Source organism: Choloepus didactylus, chromosome 6, assembly GCF_015220235.1.
Source record: "Choloepus didactylus isolate mChoDid1 chromosome 6, mChoDid1.pri, whole genome shotgun sequence".
NCBI classification, from domain to species: Eukaryota; Metazoa; Chordata; class Mammalia; order Pilosa; family Megalonychidae; genus Choloepus; species Choloepus didactylus.
Genome location: NC_051312.1, coordinates 21,715,287 through 21,737,666, shown reverse-complemented (window position 1 = coordinate 21,737,666; position 22,380 = coordinate 21,715,287). Strand labels below are relative to the sequence as shown.

General features: G+C 34.6%; 1 protein-coding gene and 2 pseudogenes across 1 annotated transcript; all 3 read right to left on the bottom strand.

The window, feature by feature from the left end:
• Positions 1-4,761: 4,761 nt before the first annotated feature.
• Positions 4,762-5,786, bottom strand: LOC119536672 (annotated as a pseudogene).
• A 7,909-nt stretch (positions 5,787-13,695) lies between these two features.
• LOC119537884 lies at positions 13,696-14,893 on the bottom strand (annotated as a pseudogene).
• Positions 14,894-15,706: 813 nt separating this feature from the next.
• On the bottom strand, positions 15,707-16,189 carry LOC119537885 (coiled-coil domain-containing protein 66-like). The gene has a single exon (XM_037840479.1). It carries the CDS (start codon positions 16,187-16,189, stop codon positions 15,707-15,709), a length of 483 nt encoding a protein of 160 aa, XP_037696407.1.
• Between the last annotated feature and the right edge of the window lie 6,191 nt (positions 16,190-22,380).

Genomic DNA, 22,380 nt, shown 5'->3' with positions numbered 1-22,380 from the left:
CTCTTTAAATATTTTCTATTCTATTCCCTCTCTATTCTAGTAGAATACTAACTACATGTACATTAAAATGTTTGATACTGTCCCACACCTGTTGGATAATTGTTTCCCACTCTTTGTTTTGTCTTTAACTTTCTGTTTGGTTAATTCCTATTGGCTTATCTTTAGTTTCACTCATTCTTTTCTCATGTGTATTGACTCTACTGATTAACCTATTGAAGAAATTACTTTCTTCTGATACTGTGTGTGTGTGAATTTTAAAATTTTATTTCTACCATTTCATTGGTACCTTATAATATCTGTCTCTCTGATGAAATTTCTCAATGTATTTGTGTGTGCTGTTTGCCCTCTTTACTAGATATTTTAAATTATTAATTGTCAATGCTTCTGTCCTAGTTTGCTAATGCTGCAGAATGCAAAACACCAGAGATGGATAAGCTTTTATAAAACGGGGGTTTATTTCACTACACAATTACAGTCTTAAGGCCACAAAGCATCCAAGGTAACACATCAGCAATCGGGTACTCTCACCGGAGGATGGCCAATGGCCTCCGGAAAACCTCTGTTGGCTAGGAAGGCAGCTGGCATCTGCTCCAAAGCTCCGGCCTCAAAACGGCTTTCTCCCAGGACGTTCCTCTCTAGCAAGCTTGCGCCTCTTCAAAACATCACTCCCAGCTGCACTCTCTTTTCTCCTTGAGTCAGCTCATTTATATAGCTCCACCGATCAAGGCCCACCCTGAATGGGTGGGGCCACGCCTCCATGGGAACATCTCATCAAAATTATCACCGACAGCTGGGTGGGGCACACTCCAAGCAAATCCAACCACCACCCAAGGGTCTGCCCCACACAAGACCACAAAGATAATGGCATTTGGGGGACACAATACATTCAAACCGGCACAGCTTCTTAGCTAAAGACTACCAAGAACACCTGTGGTTCAACAATTTGGCTTCATTACTCAATGCAGCAAGGAAGAACACAAGCCATGTAGAAATGTGCAGTTTCCAAGTAAAAGGGTATGAGAAAGAAACTATGGGATTTAGACTGTGGTTAGATAATTGGGGGGAGGTAAAAGAAAGCAAAGATCTGTTAATCAATTGGATGCTGTGAGAGAGCAGGAACAATTCTATGATTAAGTAACTCAATAAATCTTATCATTAGAGCAGTCTAAATTAAGATTAAAGTTGTGCTTGAAAGATAATAGAAATCCCTCATTTGGTAAGACAGGAAAATGTTTGGTATTTTTTGTGTTGCACGGTGACCATGTCAGGAGATCTCCCTGCCTGTCCTCAATCTTTCTAATGAACACTTGGTAAGGGACCTGTCAAAAAGCAATTGAGAATGAATGCAAACCCCTTGATTCTAGGTTTCTCTGCTTTTCTCAACTGACACTCAGCCCACACTTGGCTTTAACAATTCTTTATAATTTAGCTGATTTCTTCATATCAGCTTGTACCATGGACCCTCCTTTCTCCCATTTTTGGACAAAAGTGAAAGAGTTCAATTATCCCATCTTCTCTTTGTTTATTGTCCCTTCATGGAATGCAGATTACTTGGATGTATGCAACCTCAAATTTCTGATGGGTTCATAAAAAGCTATTATTTTCTTAGATTCTCTGGCTTTTGAAAACTTGTCATGGTGTTGCAAAGTGTGTTTTTTTTTTTTTTTTCAGATTTCTATATTGTAAGAAGAAATGGAAATTCTATATTCTTTTTTAACTTGAATCAGATATGGTTGCTTCAGATATCTCCTTTCTTGACAACTCCACATTTGCCTGCATAATAACATTCTTGGGTTCTAGTTCTGTACCCTGAAAATGGAATGGAACCTCAGAATCATTATAGTTATAGCTGATCTCATCCACTTTGTTTTCATAATATTCTCCTTCTTCCTCACCCTCTTCTTCCATTTCCTTCTCATTTTCTCCTTCACATTCTCCAACTTCTCTCCTCTCCTCCTCCTCCTCATTCTCCTTCTCTTCCTTCTTCTTTCTTTTTCTTCAACTTCCACATGTACATTTATTTCTACTTCTATTACTTCTCCTCCCTAAATTTCTCCCTTTCCTATTCATCCTTCTCTTTCACCTTTGTACTTTTATTTCTACTCTTTTATGTCTTTGTCTTATTGATCACCCAGAAGAACATCCTGAAATTCTACATGTATCAAGAAACTGAATGATTTGTCAAATCTGGTGTAAACCAATTGTCCCCTAGTACTCAAACATTGTTTTCTCTCATTTTTACCATTGACTTAAAAAAGGCCTTCACCACTTCATAAGGTATGGTGAAGAGACCTCATATTCAGTGGGCAAAGGGAAAAGATCCCTTTGTTCTTGTGTTCTCTATGCTGAAGTGCTTATAAGCAGAGAAAGATGTCAGGAAACTTGTTTGAGTGCTGGTGTCACTCATGACAACGTGGTCTTGAGCATATTACTTAAAGTTTATATACCTCTGCTTTCTAAAGTGTGAGTTTTTTGAAGATATAAGCAACTAGTGCATATAAAATTGTTTTGGTTTGCTAAAGCTGCCAGAATGCAATATAACAGAAAAGCATTGGTTTATTCAATGGGGTTTTATTAGGTTACACATTTACAGTTCTAAGCCCATAAAAATGTCCAAATTAAAGTACCAACATGAAGATACCTTCTCTGAGGAAATGCTGCTGGCATCCGGTGTCCCTGTGTCACATGGGAAGCACTGACAAAACATCTGCTGGTCCTTCTCTCCTGGTTCTGGTTTCAATGACTGTCTCTCAAAAGGTGACTCTAGGCATTTCTCTCTCTTATCCTCAAAAAGGACCCCAGTAAAAGGATTAAGAATACCCCTGCCCCCCATATGAGCTGGGACACATCTCAATTGAACTCAGAGGTCCCACCCACAATAAATCTGGTCCCATGGTGTCAGCGTACTGATAGACCTAGATAGAAATCAAACTTACAAATCAAAATGTATTAAATGAGTAATGTGTTAAATGATAAAATAAGAGGGGTACAACATGAGAAATGAGACTCAAATAATTCTTACTTGATGGAAAGGTAACTGAGCAGAGATAAGAAGAATGAAAAGTTATTAATTTAGGAGTTAAATATATCATTTTTCCATATTGTCCTGATGAATAGAAAGTTATGGGAGATTATTTTCTCTCACCATTTGGCTTCCAATTTTCTAGGGAAAAAAAGGAGAGTAGTGCAATTTTCATTCAGATTAAATTGATATAAATTTTTCTAATTCATGGACTAAATTGATGGTCAGATATTGATAGGTGTAAGTGAGTGCATCCTTGGACCTCATGCTAATCTCTCTCTTTCTCAAAGAAAGATTATTTTTGTAACAGAATATAACCATAATGAAAACTTTTCTTAATAATTTGAAAACTTGATTTGAGTGGTACAAGCCATAAAATGATCCTGGAATTTTGCAAATATTTTAATTTTTGTTGGAGATGCACTTTCAAAATACTTTTAATGTAGTTTATTTCTTTCTTCCAGAAAAATCACCTCAAAAGATCATAATCAGTAAATATTACGATGTATGGTTTCAAATAACTCATTTTTATAAGACAAAATGATATCCACATTATAGTCATTGCTTTATTTTATTTTCAAGAGAAATTTTGAGTGTAGATTTAAATCACACTCATATCAAATGGGTTTGTTCCAATAGAGGTGAGTTCCCCTTTGCATAACTGATTAGAAAATGAGGTCTTGAAAATTATTGGATTGTAACTCAAATGCAGACTTACAATTAACTCTCTGATTTCCTTGTTTTCATGGATTGTTATGGTGGACTAACAGTACAAGTATCACTGCTGGGAAGACTCAATTTTATTGAAAAAAGTAAATTTCTACTAATGTCCCTTCCAATAAAGAAATATTAGAACAAAAATAAAACAGAATGAATAAGGGAGGAGCATGTGTGAGTTGAGGTAGGGTTATACCATTTCTCAGGGCTTTGCACATTGAGTGTAAACTTTGAGTAATGCTGACTAATGCAAGTTCATTAATTAATGATGGAGGATAGAGGGAGAGCTGGTAAATGAGCAAGAATCTGAATCAAATGAAATCACAAATGTAGGCTTGCTAGCTTTTCAGTTCTTGGTCCATCTGTACATAGTAGTTAGTTTTGAGATATTCTTAAAACTATATTTTATTTTTTCCTGAGCCTTAATTATACACTCAATAAGGTTTACAATCTCATTTCAGTATAATTTTGAAGTTTCAGAATAGATCTAATAAATCTCTGTAATTGGACAGTGGGAAGGAAACGAGATAGTTATTTATTGTGCTATGTCAAAGCATGCAAAAGGCATGTCCAGAAACCAAGATGGATTTAAGAATATAAAAGCACATGGAGAATTAAGATAACTTTACAAAGTCCTTTACTGGGTTTCCAGAAGGAGAATTCACTTATAATGAGGGCTGAGGATTTACTGTAAACCGTGTGAGGTTATAACAAGCTGTCAACTCCTGAAAATATCTGAGTAATCATAGACAATGAAAATCAAATTACACAAAGACTAACAACATCAATATAATTTAATCAATGAATATTTAATATGGATCAGTTTGAACATAATTATTGGCATACAGATGCAACTTATCTATATAATTACAACACTGCATTGGAGGATTGATGAATGATTTCTTTGGAAATATTCTAAGATATGAAAATACTACTAACCAAAAGTAAGATGTTTTCTTCACTAGACCCTGATCACAGGGATATCAATTGATATCCAATATTCTTTTAAGTTTTACTCAATGCTATAATTGTACTTTATTTATGAAACAATTTCTCTCAAACCATTTTTTCATTGAATCTTTAACATCTTTGTTCCTCAAACTGTAGATAATGGGATTCAGCATGGGAATCACAATGGTGTAAAATGTAGACACTATCATATCATAGTCCAAAGAGTAGCTGGAACTTGGCCTCACATACATGAAGAGGATTGCCCCATGATAAATTGACAAACCAGTCAGGTGAGTGCCACATGTAGAAAAAGCTTTCCGCCTCCCTTCAGCAGAATTCATCTTTAGAATGGCTAACAGAATAAAACCATAGGAAATCAAGACAAATAATATAGAGGTTATCTCAATAAAGCCCACAAAGTAGAAGAGTAGAAGCTGGTTGATGTGAGTGTCAGAACAAGATATAGCGAGACGTGGAGGGATTTCACAAAAGACATGTCTAATTTCATTGGATGCACAGAAGGATAGGCTAAAAGTGCACACTGTGTGTAATGAATGCCAGCAACATAGGAAGCAATGATGAGTGATAGATAGACTCGGGGTGCCATGTTAACTGAATACAGCAGTGGGTTATAGATGGCTACATATCGATCATAAGCCATTGCAGCCAAGAGAAAGCATTCTGTGGCCCCAAACATAACAAAAAGAAACATCTGTGTTGCACATCCAAGAAATGAAATGGTTTTATTCTCTGCCAGGAAATTGACTAACATTTTGGGGGTGACAACTGAAGAATAGCAGGCATCCAAGAACGACAACAGACACAGAAAATAATACATTGGATTGTGGAGCCGAGAATCCCTAATGACCAATACAACCAGTCCCAAATTTCCTACCAGAGTAAAGAGACAAATTGCTAGAAATAATGAAAATAGTAAGACTTGAAGCTCAAAATCATCCGTGAAGCCCATCAGTATAAACATAGTGACTTCAGTCATGTTCTTCAACTGAATCTTGTATGTATCCAAATCAGATGTCAACCCTGACATTTCACTTTATATGTATATGTCTTCAAGGCAATATCCTGTGGAAATAGAATCTATGCAATCATATCCTCATCTTTGTCTCTTGGAAGAGAACAATAATGTCCAAGGCATTTATGCAGTCAGCAATGGCAAAGAATCTTTGCCCAAATGGATGAATTTCCCTGTGTAATTTAAAGATGAAATGGTATCATTCACTTGTTGGCTAAATGTGTTCTTAAAAAACAACAAAACTACAAATTTAAGTTTCTATTTCCAGTTCATTTCTTAACAGTTTTCTATACTTCTTTTTATATTACATTATCTTAGAATTTACAAACACATATGAATATTGGAACTTTTACATCCAAAACTGTTATAGTGGAAAGCACAACATGAATACTAGTCCTCTTCATGCATGTTTTAATTATAAAATGTGAGCAAACACATTCACATCACAAGATATTATTAACACATTGTAAATATAAAATGTGGGCAAACACATTCACATTATAAGACATTAAATTTTAATAAGAAAGAGGTGTGAAAATTATGTAATTTTAAAATGTTTCCAGATGACTAAAAATTGGCATAAGCTAGACTCACATTGCAACTTGTCTCATAAGTAAGCCCTTCATGCCAATTGATTCTGTGCTCTTTCCTGGGAATGATGTTTCCATTATTACTTCAGGAATAATGCTGAGCAGAGCTGTAGAAAGTATTCTGGAAGTACATGTGCTGTGTTTGCAAACAAATGCAGAGAAATCTCTTTTTTCAGTTTTCTTTCTTGAAAAGCATATCAATAAATTATACATTTTGGCCTTTGCAGTTTGTTGTAGCATTATTGTTGTTCAAATTTTAACTTAATGACAGTATAAGGTATTGCCATATGAATAGAATATCAATATCACTGCAAAGTCCTTGAATGGATTGCTGAGAAATACTTTTGTCAAAAAAAGCACAGCAATTTCATTAATGTATTTTAGTTGCTTATGTAGTCCCTAAATAACTATGGAATAAATATTGCTCAATGATCAGTAATAAAATTGTTTTTAAAAGCTTTTACTGAAACAATTCAATCATGAAATTTACCACATGTATTATTTGATTTTGGTGTTTTTCCCTATGCAATCAGACTGTTTCTCATTCACAGGAGTGTGAAGATAGAAAGTGCATTCCAAAACAAGAAAAGTTAAAAGGCACCTGTAAATAAACTGAAAACAATTAAATCCTGTATCCATACATAGGAGCAAGATTTCAGTTTGTTAACTTTTGTTTTTCCTTCAGTGTGTCATAGACCAAGGTGTTTGATCCATTACTAACCATTGTTAACTATTTGTTTACTCTTTTAAAGCCTGTATTGTTCAGGGTTTAAAGGACCAAAGCATGTGCCATGCATTGGGACAGGCTGCATTTAATGACCTACAAATGATTTATATCTGTAATATGAAACACACTAAAGTTTTTGTCATTTTGAGATGTTCATAAGTTGAGAAGAGTATGTGAAAATCATCTTAAAATTATGGGAATGAGAAGAAAACCACATTTTTACTTTTCCAAGAAAGGCTCTCACAGATGTAACTGAAAGATTTTTATGATAAATATAATAAATAGCTTCATAATTGTGGGGTTAGAGAAAAAATATGCTCATTTGGCCCAGAGAATTGTAGAGTAAGATTATGTTTACAACTAAAGTAAAATATATAATTAACTTAAATTTGAATTTCTGTATATATTCATGCAACTTACATTGTTTCATGGAAACACACACAAAGAAATCTTATAAAAATATCTAGCTTAGTTTGAGTGGCTATATTAATAAAACAACTTATAAAGGTATCAATAATATACTTATGTATTAATGTATCACTGGACATAACAGAAAATATTCTGTTCAAAAATTTCCTCATTCTCTTTCTCTCTAACCCAAACTCCCCCCACCCCTCTGTCTCACAATAATCCATGGATTATATTCAGAAATATTTACTAAAGAGTGTTAGGGACAAAACAGGATTTAGAAAGAGAAGAAGCACAGCGAAAGGAAATGAAATTAGGCAAGCAAAGTTTGAAAAATGTATCATTAGGTAATCTACTAAAGGGATTTATTACAGAATACATTTTGATTAATACACCAGAAATTTCAAAAATATTACACCTCTAACCTTCACTTGACTAGCATGACTGCGGGAAGACAACAATTGTGGAAGATTAAGAAACTCCTTAACTCTGTATTAAAATGTCCAGTGTATCACCTATTGAAAGTTTGAACTTGGAAAATAAACTTAATCTTTCCAAATCAAAGAATAACTAATACTGACCCAAATTCTTAGGCATGTCTAATTCAACTTCATGAACATGGTGTCATTGCAGAGTGCTTAATTTTGAGATGCACTGAAATATCTGTATTAAATTAAATTTTTGATTACATGTGAAAGATGGACAATATTGAAAGACTGTGTCCAAATTATATTTATCTGAAATAAACAAATAGGAATTTAAACAATCACTTATTTTTATTAAAGCATTGAGCAATGAATGGGCCCTAAACCAGAAATAAAGTATTATTTAAATTATATACAGTTTTGTTACATGTAAGTAACTATATATATATTAAATATTATTCTATTGAGAGTAAATCCAGTGAATACCAATATTTTATGCTATAAGGGACCAAAATGATTCTTCTCTGTCACCACACTCTGCTTATGGACATGTCAGTGGGGTAGTAGTACGTTTTTCTTAAATTCCTCTTATACTCTTGACAATATAATTTTCTGACAGTTCTTGGACAATGATCTTCTCTATAGAGCAAAAAATTGTTTTACAAATGAAGGCATATTTTATAGCAAATCATGATCCCACTAGAGAAATTCTCTACATCAAAATAAGGAACTGAAAACAGAGTAGACAAAATTTATGGGGTTTAGGCATTTCATCCATTCTGCTCTGCAAACAGGTATTCCTATTAACTAATACTTCAGAACTACCAAAATGGTTGTGTTACTGTGTAGCTGATTTCACTTAAGAGTTGAAAGAAGCTAGAAAAAATGTAGATCATTGATTTTAAAAACAGATCAGTATGAAACATTCATATAAAACCATTTTCTCAACTCTACATAGTCAGGTATCATAAAGTAATATGCTCATAAAAATACACATAATGTTAAGTGGTTATTAGGGCTAGGAATTTTTTGGACATTATTTTATATAATCTACATAGCAATCTACAAATTAAATTATTTAGAATCATTTTATACACCAGAAAACTGATGCCAAGATTGATGTATATTTTGACCAAGGTATACAGTTAGCAGAGCCAGGATTCAAGCTCAGATTTCTCTGACACCATCTGCTAAGCTGCTTGATCAAACATACAATTTCTATTGTGACATGCAAAATTCTGGAATCATTATCACCTAGAAACAAAACAAACTATACCCTCATGTATTTGAATTCTTCTTATAAATCCATCAAGCTTAAAAGTCAGTGAGATTTTTAAAATAATAATAAATTAAATTTTAATAAATGAGGTAACAATAAATTAAATTTAAAATTCATTTATAATCTTCTTTCAGAAAATAAAATTACGTTACCAAAGCATTCACCAAATGTAAGGTTGAAAATTAATTTTTTCTATTTTTAATAATTTGCCTATTATTTAAATATAGTCCCTTATTTCTACTGTCCTATTATCTTTCATCAAGAAAAGTAAAGCAAATTTCTGATTTGCAGCTCTGTTGATCTAAGTACTTAGAAAAACCTTCCTATTTTCCCAGCTTTGTTCTCTAGAAGACATGAGGCTCAAATTTAATACAATTCTAAGTAAACTAGGACACCCTCTCTAATATTTAAGCATTAAAGCATATAGTCTAATTTGAAATTCAGGGATAAAGTTTCTAAAATATTGTTTAAGTGATGACATTTTTTTCTTACCTCTGGAACTGAACTGGTGACTCAGTTACAATACACTGTGAATATTGTGCATTGGGATACTTATACCTCCTTATTAACCTTTTCTTGAAGTCCACAGGGGATGCCCAAGGACAAAACACAGAAACTCTCTTCTGCAAAACAAAGCAATAAGATGAGACTTTTTCCCCATAATACACAAATGAAAGTTTCTGGAACAACAAACTACATGATAAAAATGCTACACAAAAGCATTTGGCTTTTAATTTAAAAAATCCCTCAATGAAGAAACTATATGGGATAGGATTGGGAAAGTAATCAAAGTATTATTTTCTAGTACATAATTTCAGCTCTGATATGAGTAAGCTATGTGACATTAAATCTAGTTTCCTCCTGTTGGATATATAACCTCTTTAATTCCTCAAAAATTCTATACATACTTATATAACAAAATTATATGAAAACATAACATATTACATAATTTATAATTGTTTAATAAAAATCACTATGCTTCTTATTCATATTTAAGAGTTACTCTTCTAAATGGCATGAGAGATAGTTTAAACTCATTAGGATACTCAAAAAGGAGATTAACATATGGATTAGAAGTATTAACAGGGGAGTTAATAGTAGACAGTAAACATAGCTGTGATATTCTATGGGATAGAACATAAGAATATGAGATATTTGGTAGAGTAAAAGGTCACTTGTTTTGAGTTTTATATGGCCTTTCTTTATTGGATATCTCATATGCTAATCAATATACCTACACCTGCCTATATACATAAGAAACTCCAAGAATAATTTTAGAAAACATACAAATGCCTTGGTCCTGCACCAAGAGATTCTAACTTAGAGGATACATAAAGCTGGCCATGGAATCTGAATAAAATAAAGAAACAAGGAAATATGATGTTGGAGCAAATGATCTATTAATGCAATCCCCTAATCTATAGATTCAATGCAATCCCATTAACATTTAAGTGAAGCTTTTTTTGGCAGAAGTTAACAAACTGATTTTACAATTAATATAAAAATGCAAAGATAGTTAAAAACAACTTAAAAAAAGAAGAAGAAATTTGGAGAATTCACATAATCAGATTTTAGGACTTATCAAAAATCTAAAATAATCAGAGAGATGGTATTTTTGAAAAGATAGATACCTTGATAAAGAGAACTGACTATTGAATTCAGAAATAAATTCACCCATATATGTGAAGATTAATGCCACCATTAAGGGCTTGAAGTATGCAAGCGTGGTGAATCTATCACATACCTCGTGAATCTTCCATTTACCCTGTGCAGAACACATGGATTTTGGAGGGTGACAGTGGATTCTCATAAAATTAACCAGCTTGTTACTCTAATTGCAACTGATGTTTAGACATGGTATCATTGCTTGGACAAATTAACATATCTTCTGGTACTTGATATGCAGCTATTGATTTCAAAAATATGTTTTTTCCCCCAATACTTGGTCATTTGCTTTCAGCTGGCAAAGTCAGCAAAAAACTTGTACTTTCTTCCTCAGCGTTCTAGCAAAGCTCTAGCCCTATGTAGTACTCTAGTCTGCAGGTGACTTGATTGAATTACCCTTCAGAAACCTCAGGCTCTTCCATTTTGATAATATGTGGATTGGACCTAGTGAGCAGAGGCAACAACCCTAGACTTATTGATAAGACATTTGCATGTCAGAGGATGGGTAATAATTTTTTTGAAAAAAGAGAGAAAATATTCAGGGGGCTTCCACATCAGTGAAATTTACAGGCATCAAATGCAGAGGCCAATGTCAGGGTATCCCGTTTTAGGTAAAGGGAAATATGTTGCATCTGGCCCTCATACAACCAATAAAAACACAATGTCCAGTTGATCTTTAAAGTATTTGGAAGCAACATATTCCTCATCTAAGTGTGCTGCTCTGCACAATTTATTGAGTCACCCCAAAAGCTGCTAAGTTTTATACTGGAGACCAGAAAAATAAGAGCCTCTGAAACAGGTCATAACTGCCATGGAAACTATTCTGTTGCTTAGGGCAAAATGAGTGAGCATATCTAAGGGTACTTGAAGTGTCAGTGGCAAGTAGAGATGCTGTTTGGAGCCTTTGTTAAGCCTCTATATGAGAAACAAGGTGAAAATGTGGGATTTTGGAGCAAAGCTTACCATCCCTTGCAAATAACTACTCTCCTTTTGAGAAATAGCTTTGGGCCTACTACTGGGCCTGAGCAGAGACTAAATGCTTAACCATGGGCCACCCAATTGCCATGAGACCTAAGCTGCCATCATGAAATGGGTACTGTCTGAACCACTAAGCCATTAATTTGGGCATGAACTGACCCACTCCTCATTGAAGTGGATTGTAGGAGTTCTCTCTACCCAGCCATGAAGGAAAAGGAAGTTACTGAAGAAGTGAGTCAAATGACGTCTCCTCCTTCCACCTTATTTTCTCAATCCTAGACTATGCTATGGTTTCTTAGGGAGTTATTTACAAAAAGTAGGAGCTTGAACCTTGTTTACAGAAGGTTTTACCCACTACACAGACACCACCCAAGAGTGGACTACTGCAGCACTGCAGCCCTTTTCTGGGACATTCCTGAAAGACACTCATGGAGTAAAATCATCCTAATGGGGAGAACTTCAAGCAGTGTACCACATTGTTCATTTTGCTTGTAAGGAGAAATGGCCTGAGGTGTGTTTGTATATACGTTCATGGGCTATGGCTGGTGTTTGCACTCTGTGTTCAGGGTTTAGAAGGAACATGATGAGAAAATTGGAGACTAACTGACTTGTGGGTGAGGTATGTGAATAGAAATTTTTGAATGCACAAAAAACCTGAAGATATTTATGTCCCATGTTAATGTTGAACAGTGTCTTTAGCAGAGGATGGTTTTTAAACAAGTGGATAGGATAAACTTTGCTGTAAATTCCAGTCTTCCTTTCTTCCCAGATACCCGTCATTGTCCAATGTACTCATGAATAAAGTGGCCATGGTGGTAGGGATGGAGGATATGCATGGAATCAGCAAAATGATGTCTACTCTCCAAGACAAACCTGACTACAGTCTCTGCTCAGTGCTCAGTCTATCAGCAGCAGAGACCAACATTCATCCCAACATTCATAATTTGTTTACATTTCTATTCAACCATCATCAACCTAACCGTATGTTATCTGGAATATTTCCAGGAATATGTTTTTAGAAATCTGCATAATAATTGAAAGCCATGAAATACATGTTAAAATAAAAGTTTAAATATATGTGTTTTTGTTGGGAAACTAATGTGCAAAAAAAATGTGGTTGTATCATTTAAATTATATCATAATATCCCCTGTGTCTCCTCCAATTTGCAGTAATTTCATTATGGAGAATACTTTCAGAAGCCTCTTTTGTTATGATGAGAATAAATATAGCACACTAGTAAAGAGTGCTGCTTTACTGAACCATCCAGCATTGAGTTTCTAGATCTATCAGTTTTTTAGCTATATTTCCCTTAGTAAGTGACTGAAACTTCATCTAGTTTCCTCAAATATACAAGAAAGATAATAATTCTATATCCATAGTGTCATTACAGATACTAAATCCAATTATTAATTGAAAAATTTAATTCAGTCGTAATAAATTTTAGCCACATCATCATAATACTTGCAAAATTGTGAATACTCAAGGCCTTTTGCTGTGAAAATAATCACTGGTGCTTTATACATACTTTTGTTTAATCTTATTCATAAGCAAACAAACAGCTAATATCAGCACTTCAATATTTCGTCTTAGAGCAAAGTACTGTTATAGGATTAAGTTATAAAAAAGTATATGTGATCATTGAAAAAAAATTTTTTGAAAATATTTTTATATATTGAAGAAAATTAAAATGTCCTAATTTTGATAGTGTCTTTGTCTTTGATAGTAATTTCATGTATGTGTATATATGACATATATGTATTTTTTTTTTTTTCATTTTTCTCTAGCTTTCAGCTTTTAGTTTCTACTCATCTCAAAGTCTTTAATTTCTCTGCCATTTGTTCTTGAGAGGTGGATATTTTCTTAATACATAAGCAAAATCAAGGATTTTCTCTTACGCTGTCAATCCCTGTTTTTCACCAAGTTAAGATTAAGAAGTGGATTCCTGAAATGGTCAGACTCAAATAGTTGCTGCTCTTCTTAGTTAGAGCCATGTGAGTTTTGATACTGAGGGTCCTGGTTTGAAGGCCTGGATAGTTGTGCATCTGGATCAAGGTAATAGATCTCATTGGTTTGGACATAGGGAATAAAATGGGATGGTTCAGAAATCCCAGTTGATAATTCTGTTTGACTACCTCCTGAGATCACATTCTCTCTTTCACAACTAATATTTTTAAATGGGAAATACAATGTCTGAGTTTACTGGGTTCTGTTTTTCACTGCTGGAATTTGTGGTGACTGAGACTTTTCTTTATGAAAGAATTAGCTTTTGGAGGTTCTTCCTTTTTGATCAGATGCCAAGAGCAACTCAATTCAGTTTCTTGATGAGATGAATGAGCTTCCTGTGGTGAAGTGCCTCTATTTTGAGAGAGACGTCCAGGATTATTTCTTTCTAACAGATGAAGGAATTCCATTTACCTTCTTACTTTTTTTTTTCTTCTCTCTGCTTCTGAAGTTGTTTAGGATACTTTTCTGATGCTGGAATACACCTTCTGAGTGACTTATTTATATTCTAATCTGGACCTTTAAGACATTTCTTCGGATGTTTCATTTGTTTCTCTGTTCTTGTGAACTGATTGCAATGGTCATTATACCAACTATCTTCTTTCTCTATGTTGGCTCCTTTATCCTGACTTATTTTTTGCTTGTTTTTCTTAAGGTGTCCATGAAATTCTGCAGAAATCTCAGGAAATAGATGATCTAGTGTTTCCTTCTCCATTACTGACCCACAGTATGATTCTGAATGGGTGAATATACCTGTATTTAGGTCATCTGTTTGCACAGTAGTGTCCTTCGTGGGAGAAGTTGTAGAATAGATACCTATATTCATCTTATCACTGACTTCATCCATTCTTGAATTTGAAATGGTGTTACTGGATGTGTAATATTCCATTTGTATTGCATCAATGCCAAGATTTTTAATCAATCTAGAGGTGTCATGTCCCTTTTGAGTCAATTCTTGGATTCTCTGTTCTTGTTTCAGTCTCTGTGCCAGCTCCTGTGCTCTCTGCATCATCTGGAATAGCTCATTTGTCTTGAAAGTCATGATTTCTTCCTTTTGCTTTTGCCTAAGTGGATCTTCTTCACACTGTTTCTGCATCTCATTCCTACTTTAAGTGATCTTCTTCTTGTTCTTTCTTTGTTCCTCTTCTACCTGTGCATTGATGGCTTTCAGATGCTCTGTTTTTGTCACCATCTGTTTCATTCTTCAATCTCAGCTGGGGCCAAGAGCAGTCATAGAATGGAGAAAGATTTTTTTTTCACTGTTTGCCACAGGCACATCCCTAACAGCTCGTGCTATATGCTCCTCCTTTGAAGGTTCAATCTGGCTTCCAGTTGTAGGTATATACACATTGTCAATGTCAGCTAGCTCCTGAGTGTCAGGAGAGAAAAAGAAGTATTCTGGTTGTTTGTGTGTTGACTGAGAGGACAGTTGAGACTGAGAACCAGGATAGAAGGAATCAAAATGCATTGTCCATCTGTCATCTTTCTCACCAACCAAAATGTGACTGGCTCTAAGCACTGAATGTCCATCAGCCTAGAATGATATCACCTGACTTGGAGACTATGACAGGATGCTTAAAGAGCTAGCTGAAGACCTAGATTGGTGAAGAATATGAAGTTTTTCCCATACCATTTTATCACTTTCAGATTTTTTTGAAGGATTGTTATTCCTTTGTTCAGAAGATTCTTGTCTTTCTTCTTTAAAGCAAACTGTTCATCTAGCTCCTTCCTCCACTGGGCTTTTTTTGCTTCCAACAAACATCTAGCACATTCTCTTTACCCCAAAGTACTGAATATGTCACCTGGTTTCCATATATTCTCTGTGATAATTTCCTGCTCATACTGCTTTGATGTCTCCTACTATTTATTTAAAACAGATTTATTTTCATTTGTGACAGTGAAAACAGCCTCATCCCATAATGTTCTCTTTCTTTGGCTGATCAGGAATACTGTTTAAATGTAGATTATACTGACCAGTTTCCTCCTCCTTTCCATTCTCAGTCAGGGAAATAGATCTATTTCCTTGGTTTACAGTCATCAAAATCTGTTGCAATTGGTCTTGTGTTAGACACACTAAACTGCTCTTTGTATTTGCACCTGTGATGTTTCTGTGAGGCTTCTGTTTAGTTACTACATAAGTATTTATGGTGTTTCTAGTTTTCTGTATATTAGGAGTTGCAGGTGAAATATCTTTTTGGATGTATAGACAGTCTTTATCTGCATACTGCTTGCAGAAATCTTTACTGGGTGAAAAAGTCATTCTATTTTTTTCACCTTTTATCAATGAGGTTTCTGAACAAATTCTCTTATTTTGCAAAAGTTTTTCATTCCTGATCAAGTATTTTGTGTTAATTTCAGAATTTGTCCAGTCTGTTTTGTTCTTAGAGGACATTTTGCAGTCTTGGTCTTATTTCCCATCTTCACAGAAATTTTTGATTTACACTCATATGGAGACAGTATCAGCTTGGTTTTTCCATCCAATAATTCAGATTCAAGCTTTAAACCATCTCTCAGGGAACCAGACACTGCCACTTGGGGGTGCACAGGCTGGAAAAGCTCTCCACAAAGGACTCCAAAGCTCAACCCACCTTCACCCTGCTCTCTGCTGAGGACCTCCTTTCTCATCCCAGTTTACCCCAAGTTGATAACCTGACCTCCCTCACTTTTGTTAATTTTTGCAGCAATATTTAATTTACACTCTTTATGGCTACTTTAATTATGAATTAATTATTTAGTTTTATTTCACTGAATCCAAAATCAACAATACATGAATAAGCATAGTACATTCAATGAAAAATAATTTATTTCTATCTTCAGAATAATTCTTACCAATCCCACCAAAGTTTTGAGGGTATAGAAAAATAAATGGATTGTCAAGAAATTAAAATTCCAAAAACAGTAAAACTAGCAATATTTTTGCTATTAAAGGAAAACAGTGCTATGTATTTAAATAAGATATTTCAATGAAACATAAACTGTCATGCAAATTTTAATTCTTTCATAATATATCTTCCCAACAAATATTTTGATTTGCTCTGTTCATCCAAACCCCAAAAGACCTAATGTTACTGGAAAATTTTTAGAGGGATTAGCTCATGAAATATTACAATAAATGTGTCTTTGGCTGTGATTGTCAAACTAATTCAGACATTCTGTATTTAAAATTATTTTAAAGATTAAATTTTACTAACATGGTTTGTCCTTCTATATTTATTCTTATCTCATTAGGTAAATAATTATATCTTAATTCTATGAGTAGATTATAGCAAATCATTTTACACAATTGCTGAAAGATATAGATATATCTGCTGTTCTATTTCAAAGTTCTGTCCACTGATATATCATTTCATATGTCTGGATGAGAGAAGAAAATTTCTTTTAGCTGTTCACTTTGTGGGGATTGTGAGTTAATATGAAAACAGCTGACAGAAGTCAGTGGTAAAATGACCATTTGACCTGATGGTTTTGGAAATGACATGAGTTGAACAAATGAGCCAAAGATATTTGGAAATATATCCTGCCTGCCTCAGGCAGAGGCAGCCACTGTATTCTGTATGATTGTCACTCCAAAGCTTAATCAAATGATGTATAGTTAGAGGAACAAAGATGTGAAAAATGCTCCCTTGAGAATCATATTATAGAAACCTATATGCTGGAGTAATCTCTGCATGTTACAATTAAAGCAAACCCAGATGGTTTTAGCATTCAATTACAGTGGTACCTTTTTACTCATCATTAATTGTTTCTGGGAGGTGTGATGAATACTAAAAACAATAAGTACAAACCTTATAGTGATGAAGCTGAACCCCTCCAGTAAGTCATCTTCCAATCCTGTAGGGTGGACAGGCACATTGCCCAGATGTAGGAGAGCTTTCAGAGGCAAATCTTCCTCCAGAAAATATTTTTTTCACTGAGGGACCAAACACTTCATTTATTCAATGAAAAATTGCCTCATGATCCAAGCTCTGCTGTTTGCCCTCCATATCACATGGAGTTTGCTTTTTATGACATGCCTCTTGAAAACTCATTGGTTTTCACTATGATAGATGAGCAGAAGCTTTAGCTGTAAGTCTCCTCTAGCATTCACACACAATAGAGTGAGCCTCTCCTTCATTGGTTTGCAGCTGGTAATGCCTTCTCCTCTTTTGTGATGTAGGTTCTATTCAGCATTTTTTCCCCAAAAAAGTCCAGTCTCATCAACGTTAAAAACTTGGTGGAGAATAAAACCTTCTCCCTCTACATAATCTTGAATCTCACTGATAAATTCATTAGAAGACTTGCCATGTCTTACAATGCTATGGATGCTGGTCCTCTTTTTAAAATTATCAAATCAGTGTGGCTGGGCTTAAAAACTTCAACACTCTCATCTCTCAGTCCCTGTTTGTTTTTTAAAAGATCAGCAAACAACACTTTTGCTTTTTCAAATATCACAGCTTCTGAAATGCTATCACCTGCTAACTGCTTTTGGTTTACCCAAATTAACAACAGTTTTTCAGCTTCCTCAAGTATTTGGGAATGTTGCTTTGTTATTGTTTTAACTCCTTTCTCAACATCAGCCTTTTGTCATTTCTTTATTCTTAATGATGGTGAAGAAGACTGTCTAGGCATGCCATATTCTTGCTAGGGAATTTGAATACTCTCATATTTGCAAAAGTACAAAAAGTACAAAAATACATGAAATGACCACAGAAGCTAACAGAAGACCACAAGGGGATGTGCACAGGGCAAGAACTGCATGATTAATGTGTGACCCTTTGTTTTGGTTGGAAAGGGTAGCAAGTCATGAGGCAACCAACACTGACAAGTTCTTGTTTGCACATCAAGCACCAAACAATGAGTACCAGGACAAAATTTTTGAGTCAAAATGTGCTGAGTACCAAATTCAATGAATTTCAAAGCAGTTGAGTACCAAGGTACCACTGTACTTCAATAATTGGTAAATTACTGTAACATCAAATGGCATAACACAAACCAATTGATCAATAATTGTTTTGAAATATGGGGGATGAATTACTATTTTTGGGGGGGTTGGATTAAACACTGAATCACTGTATAAGGAGGTCATTTATTCACATCAAGTATTCAGAACATAAACCAATGGAAGTAAACAAAGAAGCATCTGAGCAATACCTGAAATTTATGCCATACCCATATGTAAACTGTGAAAAATATTAAATAGATGCTGGTATAGCTAGACATTCTGCTTTTCCAGCTGTTAGCATATTGAGAGCAGAACATTAACAGATAAAGATATGAGGATTAAGTTTTACTAATATAAGAAATGGCAGCTGAGAAACTGAGATCAAATAAGAAAGAGTATAAAACTAACAAAAGAAAGTATAAACTACTCTAAAAGCATTGAGTCATTTCATTGAGCTTAAAGTGCTAAAGAGACCATCAAGTAATATTAATAATATGGTGTCATATTGCTTTGACAGTTAAAGTTTGGTTCATTGATCTGTGATTAGGCACAGTTTTGATATTAGGTTACATAGAAAACATTTTTAACTGTTTTTACTTAAAAAAGGTAACCCAATTAAAATATTAATGACCATTCAAAACAGGTAAATGTACACAGCAATTATAAACTGAGTTGAAACAAAATTTCAATTTGGATTAAATTTACCTTGTGAATCATAATGAAGATTCATTGAAATGTGAAACTGACACATTCACACAACATGCTATCTGTATAATCCTGACCACTTATATAATAAAATACAGCTTTTTGGGTAGCATTTATGTAAACGTTGAAGACTTGTAATTTACAGTTTTTAATAGCAGTCTCTATAGTCATTAACATAAAAAGCTAATAAATGCAAACAAAGTTTAAAACTGGGTAAATCCCCCTTGGGGGTGGTGGCCATCCCTGCTGGTCCTCCACAGCTCACCTCCAGCAGTAGCGATACCAGGGAACCCAATCTCTAAATGCACTAACTTATCAACTTATCAAAATATGAGAATTTATAAATGGTTTTACAGATCCTCACATAATAAGAACCAGTTTCAAATCAAGTCTATTATATAACATAATTCCATAAAATGTGTACTAAGGTAAAAAAAAAAAAAAAAAACTGAGATAAAAAAAACTCCAGAAATAATAGAAAAGAAGGGCTTATATTACTAGAAGATGTAAAGTTTAAAATATGCATACATGATGCAGGATGAGCCTCTGATAGCTGCACATGTCCTTTTTGGTTTATACAAACTGAACATTTTGTTACTACAAGAGTGTCACAATTCTTATAGTGATGAACAATATCCAAGCTGGTCAATTGTTTAAAACTTGATTTTTTATCAAGGGTAAAAATACCACACAATGTGACCAACACACAAAAAAAATACTTCATTTGACTGAAGTAGATTTTGAGAGTTCTATATCCTTAACTGCTTAATATTAGAAAACTCCAAGAAATGTCAAAAGACAGTATTTGACAATGGTTCTGATACTTCAGGATAGAATTTCCATCCAGGAAACTACTATTTAGAAAAGAAAGCTGAACTACCACATCAGGGTCCAGCAGCACCATGGATACATATGCTGAGTCTCCCAATCATTATCAGGGGGTATTTTAAAAAGTATAAAGCTTTAAAAAAGAAAGCAATGTTTTCCTAAAAGAAGGAAAAATTGAAAGAAAGAAAAGGAAAGAAAAAAGAAAAGTTAATTGGTTGCATGTTACAAAAAGGTCAATGTAATCTTCATTTTCTTCTATTTTCTTTTTGATTTGCAGGAGTGTGAATTTCATAGATTATTCTAAGTTAGAGAAGGAATCACTGGTTTATCTAAAGAACACCAGGAAATGGCCTAATTTATCAAGTAAACAATCATATTCACTTCTGAAAAGACCTCACTAAAAAAAGCAGGCCCCGAGGCTAGGATGCCTGAGAACCCCCTGGATGGTTTTCTCCCTTTAGCCCTTCATGGCACTTACCCCTGTTCACAGTGCAAACAAAAGGCAATATATCAGTCAGACTTCTGGCAGGGATGGAGAGACCTCTTTTTGTGTAAAACTGGTTGGAAAGAAAGAGTTAACTGTTAGTTTTGGTAAGACAACATTTAAATTGAAAACATAAAAATGATCCTAAAATTTACATAACTTGAAACTTTTATCATTATTTTACAAACAGAAACATTAAAAAAGGAAAACAACATTAACTGAATTAGAAGCTCTTTGATTTTAACATTACACATACAAAACTAAAATGGATACTCCATCATAAGCTTCTCAGTTTTTAATATAGGACTCAGAATTTCAGTGAAAGGTGAAAATAAATGGAAAAGTGTCCACAGGAATGAAGGTCATAGTTCAAAACTATACTAGGTATTCCAGTTTGCTAATGCTGCCATTATGCAATATACCAGAAATGGATTGGCTTTTATAAAGGTTGATTATTTGGTTACAAGGTTACAGTTTTACAGCAATGCAAATATCCAAAGGCATCAGTAGTAGGGTACCTTCACTGAAGAACACTGATGGCATCTGGAAAACCTCTGTTAGCTGGGAAGGCACATGGCTGGCATCTGCTTGCTCCTAGGTTGCACTTCAAAATGGCATTCTCTAAATGTGTCTCTAAGCTGCATTGCTCCTTCTGTCTGAGCCCTTTTACAGGACTCTGATGATTAAATCAAGATCCATGCTGAATGAGAAGGCCACACATTCATGGAAATATTCTAATCAAATTTCCCACAGTTGGGTGGGTCACATCTCCATGGAAACAATCTAATCCAAAGATTCCAACCTAATCAACACTAATGTATCAGCCCCCATGGGTTTTCATTGAAGAACATGGTGTGTTTTGGGGACATACTACATCCAAACTGGCACACTAGTGGACACTATATTTTGGTAAATACTAAAATGCCTTGTGTTGCATAGTAAGGGAAAACTGAAGTGTCTTATCTCAGCTATTGGCGGGGGTGGGGGGGGACTGTTGGTTACCAAGCTGTACAAAGTCTTGACAAATGTACTAAATTTATGGAAACCATTATGAATATGAAATCTCTATGGCCAGTAGGTGAGCTTTCTTCAATTTCTCTAACATAGGAAAATAATGTATGTAATAATAGAACAAAAAATAAATGAGGGTAAGGTTGGGCTCATTCTAGTTATACCTGTAATTATAATTCATATTGGATGGCAGCTGAAATAAAGTTTTGCTGTACACATCCTCTTTAGAGGCCATCCAATCTCTTCAGGAGACAGCTAAATGAGAAAAAGGAGCACTTTTAACACATCAGGTACAAAGATAAGGAAGAGAGTCTGTAAGCGATGCCTGCTTCAGAAAAATGTTTATTAAAAAAGTGAGAAGGAGAAATCTTAAAGTTCAACAATAACTTCATGGTCACTTAAAAGTCAAGCGTGTAAGAAGATGCAAAAAGTGACTGTCCCATGGGTCCTGGAAGGGGGTGACACGGTATCCTCCCAGTCACTCAGCAGCTGTCCTCAGCTGCCTCCAGCTAGCAGGATCCAGCAGAACGACCAACCGCACCTTGATTCTCACCGGTGGTACAACTACACTTTGATTCTTGCAGGCAGCACAGCCCTGGATGTCTATTACCTGAGGGAGAGTCTGGCTCTGAAT